This window comes from Malus domestica, chromosome 07 (assembly GCF_042453785.1).
Source record: "Malus domestica chromosome 07, GDT2T_hap1".
NCBI classification, from domain to species: domain Eukaryota; kingdom Viridiplantae; phylum Streptophyta; class Magnoliopsida; order Rosales; family Rosaceae; genus Malus; species Malus domestica.
The window spans coordinates 35,304,529-35,318,389 of NC_091667.1; the positions used below are offsets into that span (position 1 = coordinate 35,304,529).

The window sequence follows — 13,861 nt, forward strand, 5'->3', positions numbered from 1 at the left end:
TTGTATTTTCCTTTTCAATTTTTTTCATTTTGTCGGAGTCTTTACCTTCTTAGTTGCAAACAATGTTTGAAATTTCTTTGATACCGTCGTTATTTTTTGTAAAAATATTCAAGAAATTAGAGAAACATATAGAAAGGGAATGAAGTATAAACTTCAGAAGATATAGGACAAACGTCATATTTCGTTGATATTTCTAACATTATAACAACAATAATAAAGCTTTTTCCCACTAAATGAAGTAAACTGTATGAATTTTAAAACGTCATTGCGCTCGATATTTCCAACATTACCAGTTAAATATTGACAAACTGTCATATGTCCCTAAAGTTTTACTTTAAATGTTCATATTTTTTAGCAAAACTTCCATCATTTCCACTGAAAGCATCCGAGATCGATATTAGTATATCCATCGATATTCCACAAATTTACAAATCAATATTTCTACCGATACCAATATTTTAAACGTTGGTCGTAAATAACCCAGCGGTAAGGGCGAGTATAGAATAATAGATAAGTAGGAGTAACTAGACAAACAAAATCAAAAATTCATAATTTGTCGTTTGGTTTCGATTAAAGTTGTAAATAAAATAACAAATGTTCGAAGTGTAATTATCAGGGAGTGGTCTAGTTAGTGATAACAACTCAAATGCACAATGGATTCAAAGGGATGGTAGAATGATCGACTACTTTTAACATCAAGGGCCTTGCTACGTTTCGCCACTTAACTACAAAAAAAACCTACAACCTCGCCCGCCCGCCTCAACCGCGTTGCAACCGGCAAGGCCAGCAAGAGGAGCAAAAGGGACGACGAGAGGCAACATTCCTTCGCAAAAGATAGCCAAAACAGAAACCCATCCGAGACTATTGCTCGGGTTGTCAAGGTGCCACTTGACACCGTTACATGGTTCCCGGAAAAGAAGGATGGAACATCGACCATAAACATTGTTTTTCCCTCAGCAGTCGATTAAACATGGGATTTTCCGAACAGCTGCGTTCTTTAAATCAGCCCCTGTCGCTGCAGATCAGTATATGTCTTCTTATTGTATATGTTACCTTCTCTGTCTTCATACTCTTCTTCAAGATCCGGACGCCATTTGTTTACACCTTGCCGTGCTTGTATCCTCTTCCACAGTTCTTTAGCTTCCTGTGTGGTGAAATGGTTTAGACTTCGGTAAAATACTAAGCTGGTGAATTATCCGAAAAATAATATACCTCTATTGATGTGATCTCGTTGAAGTTCTTCGTGTTTGGTATACCTAGGCAACGCATACCGTGCTGATGGCGCCATTCCTTAAAATGTCTCTCAAAAGCTCTACGCCCCCAGTAACTGTAATTCCCGCATATCTCGCACTTGAATTCCTGAAATGCATGAATAGAGTTGCAATCACCTGACCTTTAGTTTATGCAAAAATAAAACTAGAATGTTCAAGAGATAACTCAATTGGCAACGCCAAGCGGGCAAAAACACACATAATAGTGAAAAAAGAAGGCTGAAATTTATTTATTTCTTTAATAGAAAAAACAAATTGTATAAATGTTATACATGCACCGGCCACTTGAAGATAAGAAATAGTCCCCGGGCACTAGAAGATAAAACACGATTCACATTCAACCCGGAAACAAGGGAAGTATAAATCATTCTGGAAAATAAATAGCTTACCTGACCAAGACCATGAAGCTTATACAGCCAGTAGGGAATGGGCTTCCCATCCCAACCCATTGGCAATTTCAGTGGATTGTAAATCTGCTGTTCATCATCATCACTTTCAGTATCGGCCTGTGTCTCTTCCTGTGAGGAATCAAACCCAATCAAGCATCCATTAGAAACCAATACTAATTTGATCGACAAAGAAAACTAACTATTATATGATTTCATTGATGTCAACATATTTCTTCAGGGGGTGATTTCTTACCTCTTCACGTTCTGCTTCAATTTCTTCATATGTCAAAGCCTGTTTCTTCATGATGTTGTCTTTTGTTCTTTCAATAGCCTGCACAAATCCGCCAATAATTTTTTGTAAATGTGCACTGATATTCAAACTCCAACAAAAACAATGAAAATAGGCAACTAAATACAGAGACACAAACATGTAAGACTGGGGAATCAGGAAATATATGCCAACCTCAGTCAGTAAGTCGCATAATTTTTTCGTTTTGGCCTCCAATAAAGCAATTTCTTTTAAATTGTCAACTTGTTGTGGAGCTGCAGCAGCCCCATTCTGTTCTGCACCACGCGAACCTTTGGCAAAATGTTTCTTGTCCAACTTCTCCAGAGGTGTGTCCTGCGTAACATAAACAGATATTTAAGTACTACGTGGAATGGAGATTTTATTAGAAACAGTGAAAAAATGTCAAATTATCTGACAGGTTTCATAAGGATTCAAATTTGTGAATAACACATCTTTAACATAACATGAAGTGCAATGACTTGGGTAAGCTAGGGCATTCTGATTTTTGGCTAATTTAATAGTCTTATTGATCCCCATCAAAACAAGAAAGCAATTTTAGGACATTTCAAGTAGTTCCAATTGAAAATACTCCCTACAATACTGATTAAGAAACTAGAGAACAGAGAATGTACGAGCACATATCAAATATGCCACTTTTCTCAAAAAGAAAAAGTTACAGAACAATCACCTTTGTAAGGAAAAGCCTCTCTGCACGCTGCTGAACAGTACCACCCGTCTTCAGTCCTAATGAAGCTAGTGCCTGGAAGATAATTAAAGAGAGAATATAAGAAAATTTTCTTTTTTTATTTTTGAGAGAAGAATATATAGAGCTTGCTTAAGATGTGTTTCTAAACTTAGGATTGAACTTAGATTATATTTTTTTGGGTGAAATAAATCCGTTCTAGTTCTTTAATTTCATACACATTGAACAACATTTATTGAGTACAAGATATTTTAATCCATTTTAGATTACATATGAAAGACTGCACAAGTAATTTTGGAAACTATTCGATTTTGAGTATCTAGAACGAAAAAAGAAGACAAACCCTGATCCCTAACTAATTAACTTCCTCCCATTTTTGGCATTCGCTTCATTCTCTATGTCTCACTCCAGTACTAAACCATTTCTATTGGTCAACAAGTTAATGTTGAGCTTTTAACAATCATTATTTACTATAACTTAATAACTTTTTACCTCAATCTGTGAGCATTTAGGGTCTAATTTTTGCCAATAACTTTTCTTTTACGTTGTATATGTCACCCTTACCTCCTTTAGCTTTTCAGGGCCCACTTCCATCAGTTCTTCCACCGTGCTATAATAATCAAGATCAATCATAGTAAGTTGATCTTGAACATGCCCATTTTCTTGCTTCTCATTTTCCCATCCTTTTACCTTGCCATCTGCCCATTGCTCTTCAAATTCGGTTTCAACCTGCCAAAAAAATGCCATACTTCATCATTCCAAATCCAACCACAGTCCAGGATCATAGATACTATGGAATTATATCGAACCATGCCTAAATTGCAATAGCCCATTCAACAGAAAACATTAAGTTCACAAAGACAAAGGTAACTATGATAAATTGGTTTCATAACCATATACATACATAGACGTTGTTAACGTCCATGTATAAGATGAATTACTACTATGCTCAGTTGTGATTCAAGCCTTCAAATCATTTCAAGATAACAAGGTATGCTTGAGTACAATGTTTATCATTATTTCGGGCAAATTTACTAGAGTAATAGTGAATTATAACTTTCTAGCCAAAGAAAATTCATAACTGGAAACTTTAAGAATGAAAAATATATATTTCTGATTCACTTTCCTACATAAACAAGACTAAATTGATGCTATTGCATCACTCTAATACAAGTAAAGGAGAGTATTGATTTGGACCTTCAAAAATATTCTGTCAAGATCTTGCAAGGGCTCTGTCCTCTGGAAAAAATATATCAGGTATGCAAGTAGATTTTCCATATATTCCTTGTACTGCCTGAAAAATAAAACAAAATCATTCCCAAAATTCGTGTACATGAATTAAAAGCAATGGCGGAAGAAAATAATATAACACTTCACCTTGACGACTTCAGCTTGTGTGGAACCTTTTGTGGTTGTGAAAAAGCATCAAGGTAAGCAGAGTACTCAATAGGTTCTCCAAATTTGGAATTAATATACTGGTTGTATAGTTCATGCAAGTCAAGGTATCTTCCAAAAGCTTCCTGAAAACAGAACTAAACAAATCAATGAAAGGATATGAAGTATAAATGTAACTACTCAGTAGTGTTTATCAAAAAGACAAATAAAATAACCTGAATAAATAAAGATAATAACCAGATGTACCCATCTGTATTATTTGCCTATCTATACAGTTACTGTCCAACCAGAAAACAAACAAACAAAAATGAAGTAGTATTTTATGAAAAATCGATATCTCCACACCTTGTGTGGAAGGAAAAATAACTGAATCAATCTAGTTCACTTGTCTTTGTAACTTCAAGCATTGTTTACACAGGTATGCATACACACAGACATAGATACAGAGACATAAACACAGAGATGGGGAAAGAGAGAGGGAGAGAGAGATATTGACCTCTCCACTGAACTCGATTTGAGGTTCCTCCTTTAGCAGTGCTTCTTCTTCCTCATTAGCATCAACAACACGAGCAACTGGGTGCTTTCGGTGATACTCACGAATCTGCAGATATGGCAAACATTTCACCAATAACTTAAATTACCTTCAGATTTTGGCAACAATTGATAGACTGACTGATAACCTACTTAAGTACTCTGACTTCTCCTTTTTGGTTCCCCAACTAAATTTTGGATAATCAGAACAGAATGCACACACTCGTACGCGCAAAAACACAACTTTGAAAAAACCCTCAACCCTCACCCTTCCATCGATGAATAAACACCATTAACATCAGAAGATTCAGAGCTATAATTTCTTCATCCAATAAAATCGACAAACAAAACAAAGAGAAAGAAAAAAATACCTCTTTCAATCGATCATAAAATGCGCTGAAAACGTTGGTGCCAGTGGCAGTCTGGCCTCCGAGGGCCGCAATCTCGTCCTTCCTCGCATTATCTTTATCTTCATAGATCTCAATCTGAAACCAAACACACAGAAACCCCCAATTAGCAGTCAAAACCATAAACCCTAGGGTTTCCGCAATTAAAAAAACCCTAAATTCCAAAGAATCCACACACATTCTGTACATTCTCAATCGCACAGAGAGTGTAGGAAGTGAAGAGAGAGGCAATAATAATACGCACCAGTTTTTCGGTGGTGGAGGTGATGGTGTCGATCATTTGGCGGACGCGGTGGCCCTGGTACAAACGGTCCTTGCTGGACGGCGGCTCGTTCATGAAGTCCTTCACTATCAGCCGCTCCAGCCGCTCCACCTCCTCGTGAGCGGCACGTGTCTGCTCCAGTAGCGTTGACGACATCTTCTCTGCCAAACGGAGGAGCTACCGAGCTACGGCTTCTTCCTCTCCCTCTCTCTCTCTCCCCCTCTCTCTCGGCGCTTTGCCTCCGTCTCTGTGCGGACGAAGCAAAATCTAAAAATTTTAGAGTGAGAAGGAACCGGTGACGTGGCTTTTAGTTTTAACTGTTGGTTAGGTAGTAACACTCCTGCCACCTGGCCTCTTTTTTTTTTTAGAAAATTGCCAATATGGCACTGGATTTCTTCACTCTTATGAAATTAGCCATCAAACCTGAATTTTTTATAATTAACAGGCTAGAAGTTAACTGTTAGGGGAAAGAAGAGTAAGCAGGGATCGAACTCGTATCAAGGTGCATATACCTAAATAATTTTCATCACTGTAGTAAAACATCATCTGCATCACCTGACATCTATCATCTATAGTTTTGTTAAATATGAGAGCATAACTTGTATGAGTGCGCTCATTGAAGGGCATTTTTATCAATTAAAGGCCCGTGACAAGTAATTGTAATTTTGTTCTCATTAAAAAGTTTATAACAAAATTTAGATTTGTTTGTACCATACTTGACCAATCCCGAAACTACCGAGCACCGGCCAACGCTATACTGTCAAGGACCCAGAAGAGTTCCCCTCCGACCAGGAGGCCAATCACTACTCGACACGTGTCAAGATTAGAAGCCAATCAGAGTGCAGCACGTGTCAACATCAAGAACCAATCATAACATGACACATGTCAATGTGACAAAGCTACAAGTTTTTCTATAAATAGGGGTCATTCCCCCACAATATTGCCTAATGCCATTTTGTGTTAAATCATTCACAAGAACTCACTAAATTGAGAGCTTGATCCTTTGTACTTGTGTAAGCCCTTCACTACTAATAAGAACTCCTCTACTCCGTGGACGTAGCCAATCTGGGTGAACCACGTACATCCTGTGTTTGCTTCTCTGTCTCTATTCATTTACGTACTTATCCTCACTAGTGACTGAAGCAACCAAGCAACCAAGCGAAGGTCACAAAACCTGACACTTTCTGTTGTACCAAAGTCTTCGCTGATTTTGTGCATCAACATTTGGCGCCGTCTGTGGGAAACGACACTTATTCCTACTCTCTTCAGCTGTGTCAAGCTGGTTTCTATCATTCGTACACTTTCTTTTGACCAGGCATCCCTCTCCAACATGGGAAGCGAAGGAAGCCACAGCACACAGAATGACACCCCCCTTGCACATAGTGCGAAACAACGAAAGAAGGAAGGAAAACGAGTTCTTCTTCAAGCTAAAGTCGATGAGTTGGAAGCTCAGAACAACAAGATAGCAATGAAGAATGAGGTCCTCCAGGAGCAATATGAGAAGCTCTTCGAGACACTCCACGAAGCTAGGCAAGCTCAGACACGCGAGCTTGTTGCCCCCGTGGAAGTCAACCATCAACTGGGTGCCCTCCAACATGGAGGGTCACATGCATTCGACATAGATATCCCTGATAGGGAACAGATTACCCCTCGACTTGATAATCAACATGAGGCTTCTCTTAACCCAGTTGCTTCAACCCGAACCATGAGAAGTGGAGGGAGACACCTCTTTACTGAAGGGGCAGAAGGATCGAAAGCCGTCTTTCGCGATTGTCGGGATTTCCTGAAGCAACGTCGAGAGAATTCCATCCATATAAGCTCAAAGATTAATGACCCAAGGATTTCTGAGAGACTCGGTCCCCTGCCACGGCCCAAGCCGGCCACCAATTTGGGGAAGGGGCAACAAGTCCCAGAGAGACATGAGGGTACAGGGGACTCAGAGGTGTTCCGACAGACATACCCTGGAAGCCAGTACAGCGAGTCCAGGGAAAAATCACATGCCCTTGATCAAACCTTCCTAATTCCAAGAGGAGATGGAGATTTACGAAAGAAAGCTCCAGTGACACATAACTCCGCTCAGGACCCCCTTGTCCTACAACTTCTTGAGGAAGTAAACAAGTTGAAGGCTGAACGTCAGGCTGAAATACCTGACTGGAACCAACCCAGGCCTGGCCCTCTTACAATGAGGATCCTCAACACCCCCCTTCAAGCAAAGACAAAGCAAAAGCTTGGCTTGCAACTTTATACTGGAAAAGAGGACCCGATTGAGCACCTTAACCTCTTTGAGTCCACCATGGCATACCGGATGCACACCGACGAAGAGCGATGTCTTCTCTTCCCCTCCACCCTCTCTGGCGGAGCTCTAAATTGGTATTGTTGTCTTACACCTGAGACGGTAGACTCATTTGAGGAATTGAGGAAACTATTTGTTTCCCAACACATTTTCCAAACCGATCGCTTGCACTCTGCAGATGACCTGTACACTATCCGCCAGAAGCCAGACGAGTCATTACGTATGTATGCTGGCCGCTTCAGCCATGAATACTCCCGGTGTGCCGAGGCAGACGACAAGACTGCCCTCAAAGCCTTCACGGCAGGCCTACGTGATTGTTTCTTTAAATACATGATCAATGCCAATACTTGGAAGACTTACTCTGAGGTGATGGCGCAGGCTTATAACCATGCCTCCGCCGAGGCAAAGACATATCAGGAGAAACCCCCTACAACCATCCTTTATCAACAAGTGGGAGGTGGAAGCCAGACTCACCTAAATGAGAAGACCTCGACTTTCCAAACAGCAGTGGCACCTCCCCATGCCTTGCATAATGCTTCGCCGAATCAACAGACATATCAATTTCAAGGCAAGAGGAAGGATTTCCATCCTCACCACTCTCATTTCAGTAAAAAGAGTAAGGGACACTATCTCGATAACCAAGGGTATCGCCACAATAACGCTCGCCCCCAGGCAGTCAATGCAGTGGGTCAAACCCGCGTCAAGATACCCCCTACCCCAAGGTATGAGACATACACGCCCTTGAATGCCACATGCGCGGCCATTTACCCCAGCATAGCTCACCTGATACCAAAGCCAAAGCCGAGGCACCCAGATTACACCCCCCCGAATAACGCGGGCATGTTTTGTTGCTACCATGAGCATAACGGCCATGATAGCGAGAAATGTATCATCCTCCGTGATCGTATTGAAGCTTTGGCACGAGAAGGAAAAATTGATCAATTCCTCCTTCACCCTCAAAGGGATAACCGTAACCAACGCCAGGTGAATGTCATATATTCCATAAGCGGCGGCACACCCATATCTGAATCTTCCAATAGGGCCATGAAAAACAGTGAACGAATTCTGAGGCCTGGTCACCAAGTGTTTCACGTGGAAGACATCAGGGGAGGGAAGTATCAAAAGCCTAATTGGGATCCGATATGTTTCTACCCTGAGGAAGAAAGAGGCATCATCTACCCTCATAACGACCCATTGATCGTGGAGGCTCACATAGCCAACTTTGATGTTCGACGAATCCTCGTAGACACAGGGGCTTCGGTCAATATCATGTTTGCCGAAGCTTTCAGGGCACTCAGTGTAGCTGAACACTTGCTCGATCGCTCGATTTCTCCTCTGATAAGCTTCTCCGGTGATATCGTGCAACCCTTAGGGAGCATACATTTACCCTTTACTATTGGTACAGGCCCTTACACGGCTACCATTACCACTAACTTCCTAGTGGTTGACTGCCCAACGGCATACAATGTCATCTTTGGGCGCACAGGCATCAATGATCTCAAGGCTATGGTATCCACGCATATGCTGTTGATGAAATTTCCAACCCCCCATGGCAACGGCTACATCAGAGGAGATCAGCTTAGTGCACGATCATGTTACAACATTTCAGTTAAGCAACAACACTTGCCCGGACCCAAGGAAACCCTGTCTGTACATGACCAAGTCACAAAGACCAGCCTAGATGAAGCGAACTTGGATCTTCCTGATAGCAACAATCAACCCGATGATCCTCGAGATGACTCTTTCACCCAGCAAACCCAACCTGCTGAAGAGTTGGAGAAGGTACCTATCTCAAGAGATTATCCAGATCGCATGGTGAAGATTGGCACCACATTGTCACCACCCCTTCGGTTAGCATTGATATCTTTTTTGAAAGAGAACACTGAAGTCTTCGCCTGGTCATACGAGGACATGCCAGGCATCTCTCCCGATGTCATCTGTCATCGTTTGAGTATTGACCCCAAGATCAAGCCGGTGAGACAGAAGCGAAGATCTTATGACGCTGAACGATACGAGGCAATGAAAGCAGAAGTTGAAAAACTCAAAGGCATAGGCTTTGTCCGCGAAGTCAATTACCCGACATGGGTAGCAAATGTGGTCCTTGTTAAGAAAAATCCGACCAAAGAAAGTCTTTTGCTTCAAAAGGTCTTGTGGAGAATGTGTGTTGACTACACCGACCTAAACAAAGGGTGTCCGAAAGATAGCTTCCCTCTTCCTCTTATTGACAGACTTATAGACTCTACGGCCGGGTGTGAACTCCTGAGCTTCATGGATGCTTACTCAGGATACAACCAAATCCTCATGAACCCTTCGGATCAAGAACACACAGCCTTCACTACCGACAGAGGACTATACTGCTACAAAGTCATGCCTTTCGGCCTAAAGAATGCAGGAGCGACTTATCAGAGACTAGTCAACTCAATGTTCGCCGAGCAGATTGGGAAGAGCATGGAAGTTTACGTTGATGATATGTTAGTCAAGAGCAAACATGCTGACCAACACATCACCAACCTATATGAAACTTTCACTATTTTGAAGAGGTATCGAATGAGGTTAAACCCCAACAAATGTGCCTTCGGCGTAGGCTCTGGCAAATTCTTAGGTTTCATGATTAGCCAACGAGGCATTGAAGCTAATCCCGAGAAGATCAAAGCAATCCTCGACATGAAGGAACCGGTAACTTCAAAGGACATCCAGAGCCTTACTGGCAAGGTGGCAGCCTTAACCAGGTTCATTTCTAAGGCCACAGACAAATGTGCTCCCTTTTTTAAAGCACTTAAGGGAAGTAGGAAGTACATTACATGGACTGATGAATGTGCCGAGGCATTCAAAAACCTCAAGGAGTACATGAGTAAAGCCCCTCTACTCTCCAAGCCCGAGGTAGGAGACATTCTCATTATCTACCTATCGGTATCAGCTTCAGCCGTAAGTTCCGTTCTCATTCGAAAGGATGGGAATATTGAGCGACCTGTCTACTACGCTAGCAAAGCCTTACAAGATGCGGAGACACGGTACTCTAACATTGAGAAATTGGCTCTGGCATTGGTCATGTCTGCTCGAAAACTCCGCCCTTACTTCCAAGCGCACTCCATCATCGTGCTTACCAATTATCCTCTTCAACAGATACTCCAAAGTCCTGACACTTCAGGGCGAATGATCAAATGGGCAATAGCGTTGGGTGAGTTTGACATCTCCTACCAACCAAAGCCAGCTGAGAAGGGCCAAGCAGTAGCAGATTTCATCGCCGACTTCACATATCCTGTTGACATTGCTTCTACACCTGAAGCAGTAGCTTCATTACCATCGGAAGCTCAGAAAGTAGAATCAACGACCTCAGCATGGAGTCTGTATGTTGATGGCTCATCCAACCAACAGGGCTGTGGAGCGGGACTAGTCTTGACTACGCCCGACAAAGTAGCAATGGAGTATGCTCTTCGTTTCAAATTCAAGGCATCAAACAATGAGGCCGAGTATGAAGCCCTTCTAGCAGGATTACGTTTGGCCAAACACCTCGGGGTTAAACAAATTGATATTTTCAGTGACTCCCAATTAGTGGTCAACCAGGTTACCAACAACTTTGATGCTAAGGACAGCTCCATGGCAGCATATCTTGCGCAAACACAACTTTTGCTCAAGCACTTCCACTACCAGATCACCCAAGTTCCTCGAGCGGCAAACAGTCATGCAGACGCCCTGGCTCGCCTCGCCTCAGCTGTGGAAGACAAGATTGGAAGAAAAATTCATGTCGAACTGTTGGCAACACCAAGCACCATGGCCGCAGAAGTATGCAACTTACAACGGGGGGATAGTTGGATCACCCCGATCTATAATTTCCTTGCTCATGGCACCCTCCCAAATGATAAAGTCCAGGCTAAGCAAATTCGATACAAGTCTACCCACTACCTGATCATCAATGATCAACTCTATAAGCGAGGTTTTAGCCTGCCATACTTAAGGTGTCTTACGCCTGCCGAGGCGGAAATCGTCCTTCGGGAAATACATGAGGGAGTCTGTGGAGATCATGCTGGATCTCGGTCCCTAGCACACAAGACTTTTCGCCAAGGATATTACTGGCCAACACTCCACCAGGATGCCATCAAAGTATCCCGCTCATGTGACAAATGTCAACGATATGCGGCTATTCCTCATTCCCCTCCAGAGCCTCTTACTCCTATGATCAGCCCTTGGCCCTTCGCCCAGTGGGGACTTGATTTGATCGGCCCAATGCCGGCAGGGAAGGGCAAAGTCTGTTACGCAGTCGTTGCAGTGGACTACTTCACAAAGTGGGCCGAAGTAGAACCCTTGGCAACCATTACTGAGGCAAAGATAGAAGACTTCGTGTGGAAGAACATCCTTTGTAGATTCGGCATTCCCAATGCGATAGTCACTGACAATGGGCGACAGTTTGACAACAAGAAGTTCAGGTTGTTCTGCTCTAAGTTCAACATCAACTTATGCTTTGCCTCTCCAGCTCATCCCCAGTCTAATGGACAAGTTGAGGCCATCAACAAAATAATCAAGCGCACTTTGAAAACCAGCTTGGACAAAGCTAAAGGCTGTTGGCCAGAATTTGTACCCCAAGTTCTTTGGTCATATCGCACTTCATATCGGACTTCAACAGGAGAAACTCCATTCTCACTTGCCTTTGGCACAGAGGCGGTTGTCCCTGTTGAGCTCGAGCAAGCAACATTCCGAGTCCAGAACTACATTCAAAGTGAAAATGACAAACAACTCACCCTCAACTTGGATTTAGTCGAAGAACACAGAAACCAAGCTCACTTGAGGAATGTCGCCTACAAGCAGCGCATCTCCAACTATTATGACTCTAGGGTCAAGCCTCGTTCTTTCAAAATAGGAGACTGGGTCTTAAAGAAAAGATTACTCTGCGACAGAGTCCCGAGTGAAGGCACACTTAGTCCAAACTGGGATGGACCGTATGAAGTCATTGGCATCAGTCGCCCTGGCTCTTACACACTTAGAAGCTCTGATGGCAAGACCCTTGGCCATCCATGGAACGCTGATCACTTGAAGTACTACTACAAATAGACTCACGATGTACAAGTGTTGAGCTATAGCCGTTCGGCATCCTATGTAATGAAGGCCATTTGGCAATGAATTCAATAAAGAGGTAATTTAGCCAACTCAGCCCTCACTCTTTTACATTCATAGCAAGCGATGCCGGAACCCTTCTCAATCAGAAAGCAATCTGTCTTCCACAGTCACTACAAAACAAGCAAATGAAGACCGTGTCAAGCGCCAAAAAAAAAAAAAAAAAAAAAAAAACAACTTCATCCAAAAAGCTTCACCCGAAAAGCTTCACCTCCAAAGCTTCACCCACAAAGCTTCACCTAAAAAGCTTCACCCAAAAAGCTTCACCATCAAAGCTTCACCTAAAAAGCTTCACCCAAAAAGCTTCACCTAAAAAGCTTCACCCAAAAAGCTTCACCATCAAAGCTTCACCTAAAAAAACTTCACCCAAAAAGCTTCACCCGAAAAGCTTCACCTAAAAAGCTTCACCCAAAAAGCTTCACCCGAAAAGCTTCACCTAAAAAGCTTCACCCACAAAGCTTCACCTAAAAAGCTTCACCCAACAAGCTTCACCCGAAAAGCTTCACCTCCAAAGCTTCACCCACAATGCTTCAACACTAAAGCTTCACCTACAAAGCTTCAACACAAAACCTTGCTCCAAATAAACAAATTTTGTTCACAAAACCCAAGATGCCCTTGAACTTGTACAAAAACACTTGGGTAAACATAAACATTTTTTGTTTTACACCCACAAGGGCCCAAAATTTTCCTTCTTATTTATTCACTTATATATGTTCCCAAACATATTATAATAGATCCAACAACAAGCCAAAGTCCCAAATTTCATAATGGACAAAAGTACAAGCAATTCATCAATAATGAAGGTGCTACAAAAATTGGAATCTGCCCCAAAATAGAAATCCAACCCAAGAGACTTTTTCTCTCTCTCCCTCTTCCGCCTCCTTTCATCTATCAAATTTCTGCAACCTCTGCTCTTCTCCAATGGAGCTGAATTTTGGACACCCTATAGTTCTTGAGCATATGAACAACTTTCAAGAAGGAACCATTTCTGTTTGAGAGACGGAAATTAAAGTGTTGAAGCTCCAAACATGATAGTCGGCTTCTTGCAGATTTCGAAGCTGTTGTGATGTTTCGAAGATCTGGAAATATTTAACCGTTAGTTCATCCTGAATTTTTGATATGTTATGAAAGAGTCGATGAGGAACAACTTCAATGAAGAAAGCATACCGATCTGAACAAGAGAAAATGGAGTTTCGAAGCTCACAACAAATC

At 42.2% G+C, this 13,861-nt stretch overlaps 1 protein-coding gene across 1 annotated transcript; it reads right to left on the minus strand.

The window, feature by feature from the left end:
• Window positions 1-545: 545 nt before the first annotated feature.
• LOC103428556 (splicing factor SF3a60 homolog) lies at window positions 546-5,549 on the minus strand. Its single transcript, XM_008366670.4, has 12 exons — window positions 5,230-5,549; window positions 4,950-5,063; window positions 4,544-4,648; window positions 4,030-4,172; window positions 3,850-3,946; window positions 3,217-3,381; window positions 2,638-2,709; window positions 2,124-2,282; window positions 1,914-1,991; window positions 1,661-1,789; window positions 1,213-1,359; window positions 546-1,144 (listed from the first exon to the last, which is right to left on the minus strand). The coding sequence occupies exons 1-12, from the start codon at window positions 5,401-5,403 to the stop codon at window positions 998-1,000; spliced, it is 1,530 nt and encodes a 509-aa protein (XP_008364892.1). The 5' UTR covers window positions 5,404-5,549; the 3' UTR covers window positions 546-997.
• Between the last annotated feature and the right edge of the window lie 8,312 nt (window positions 5,550-13,861).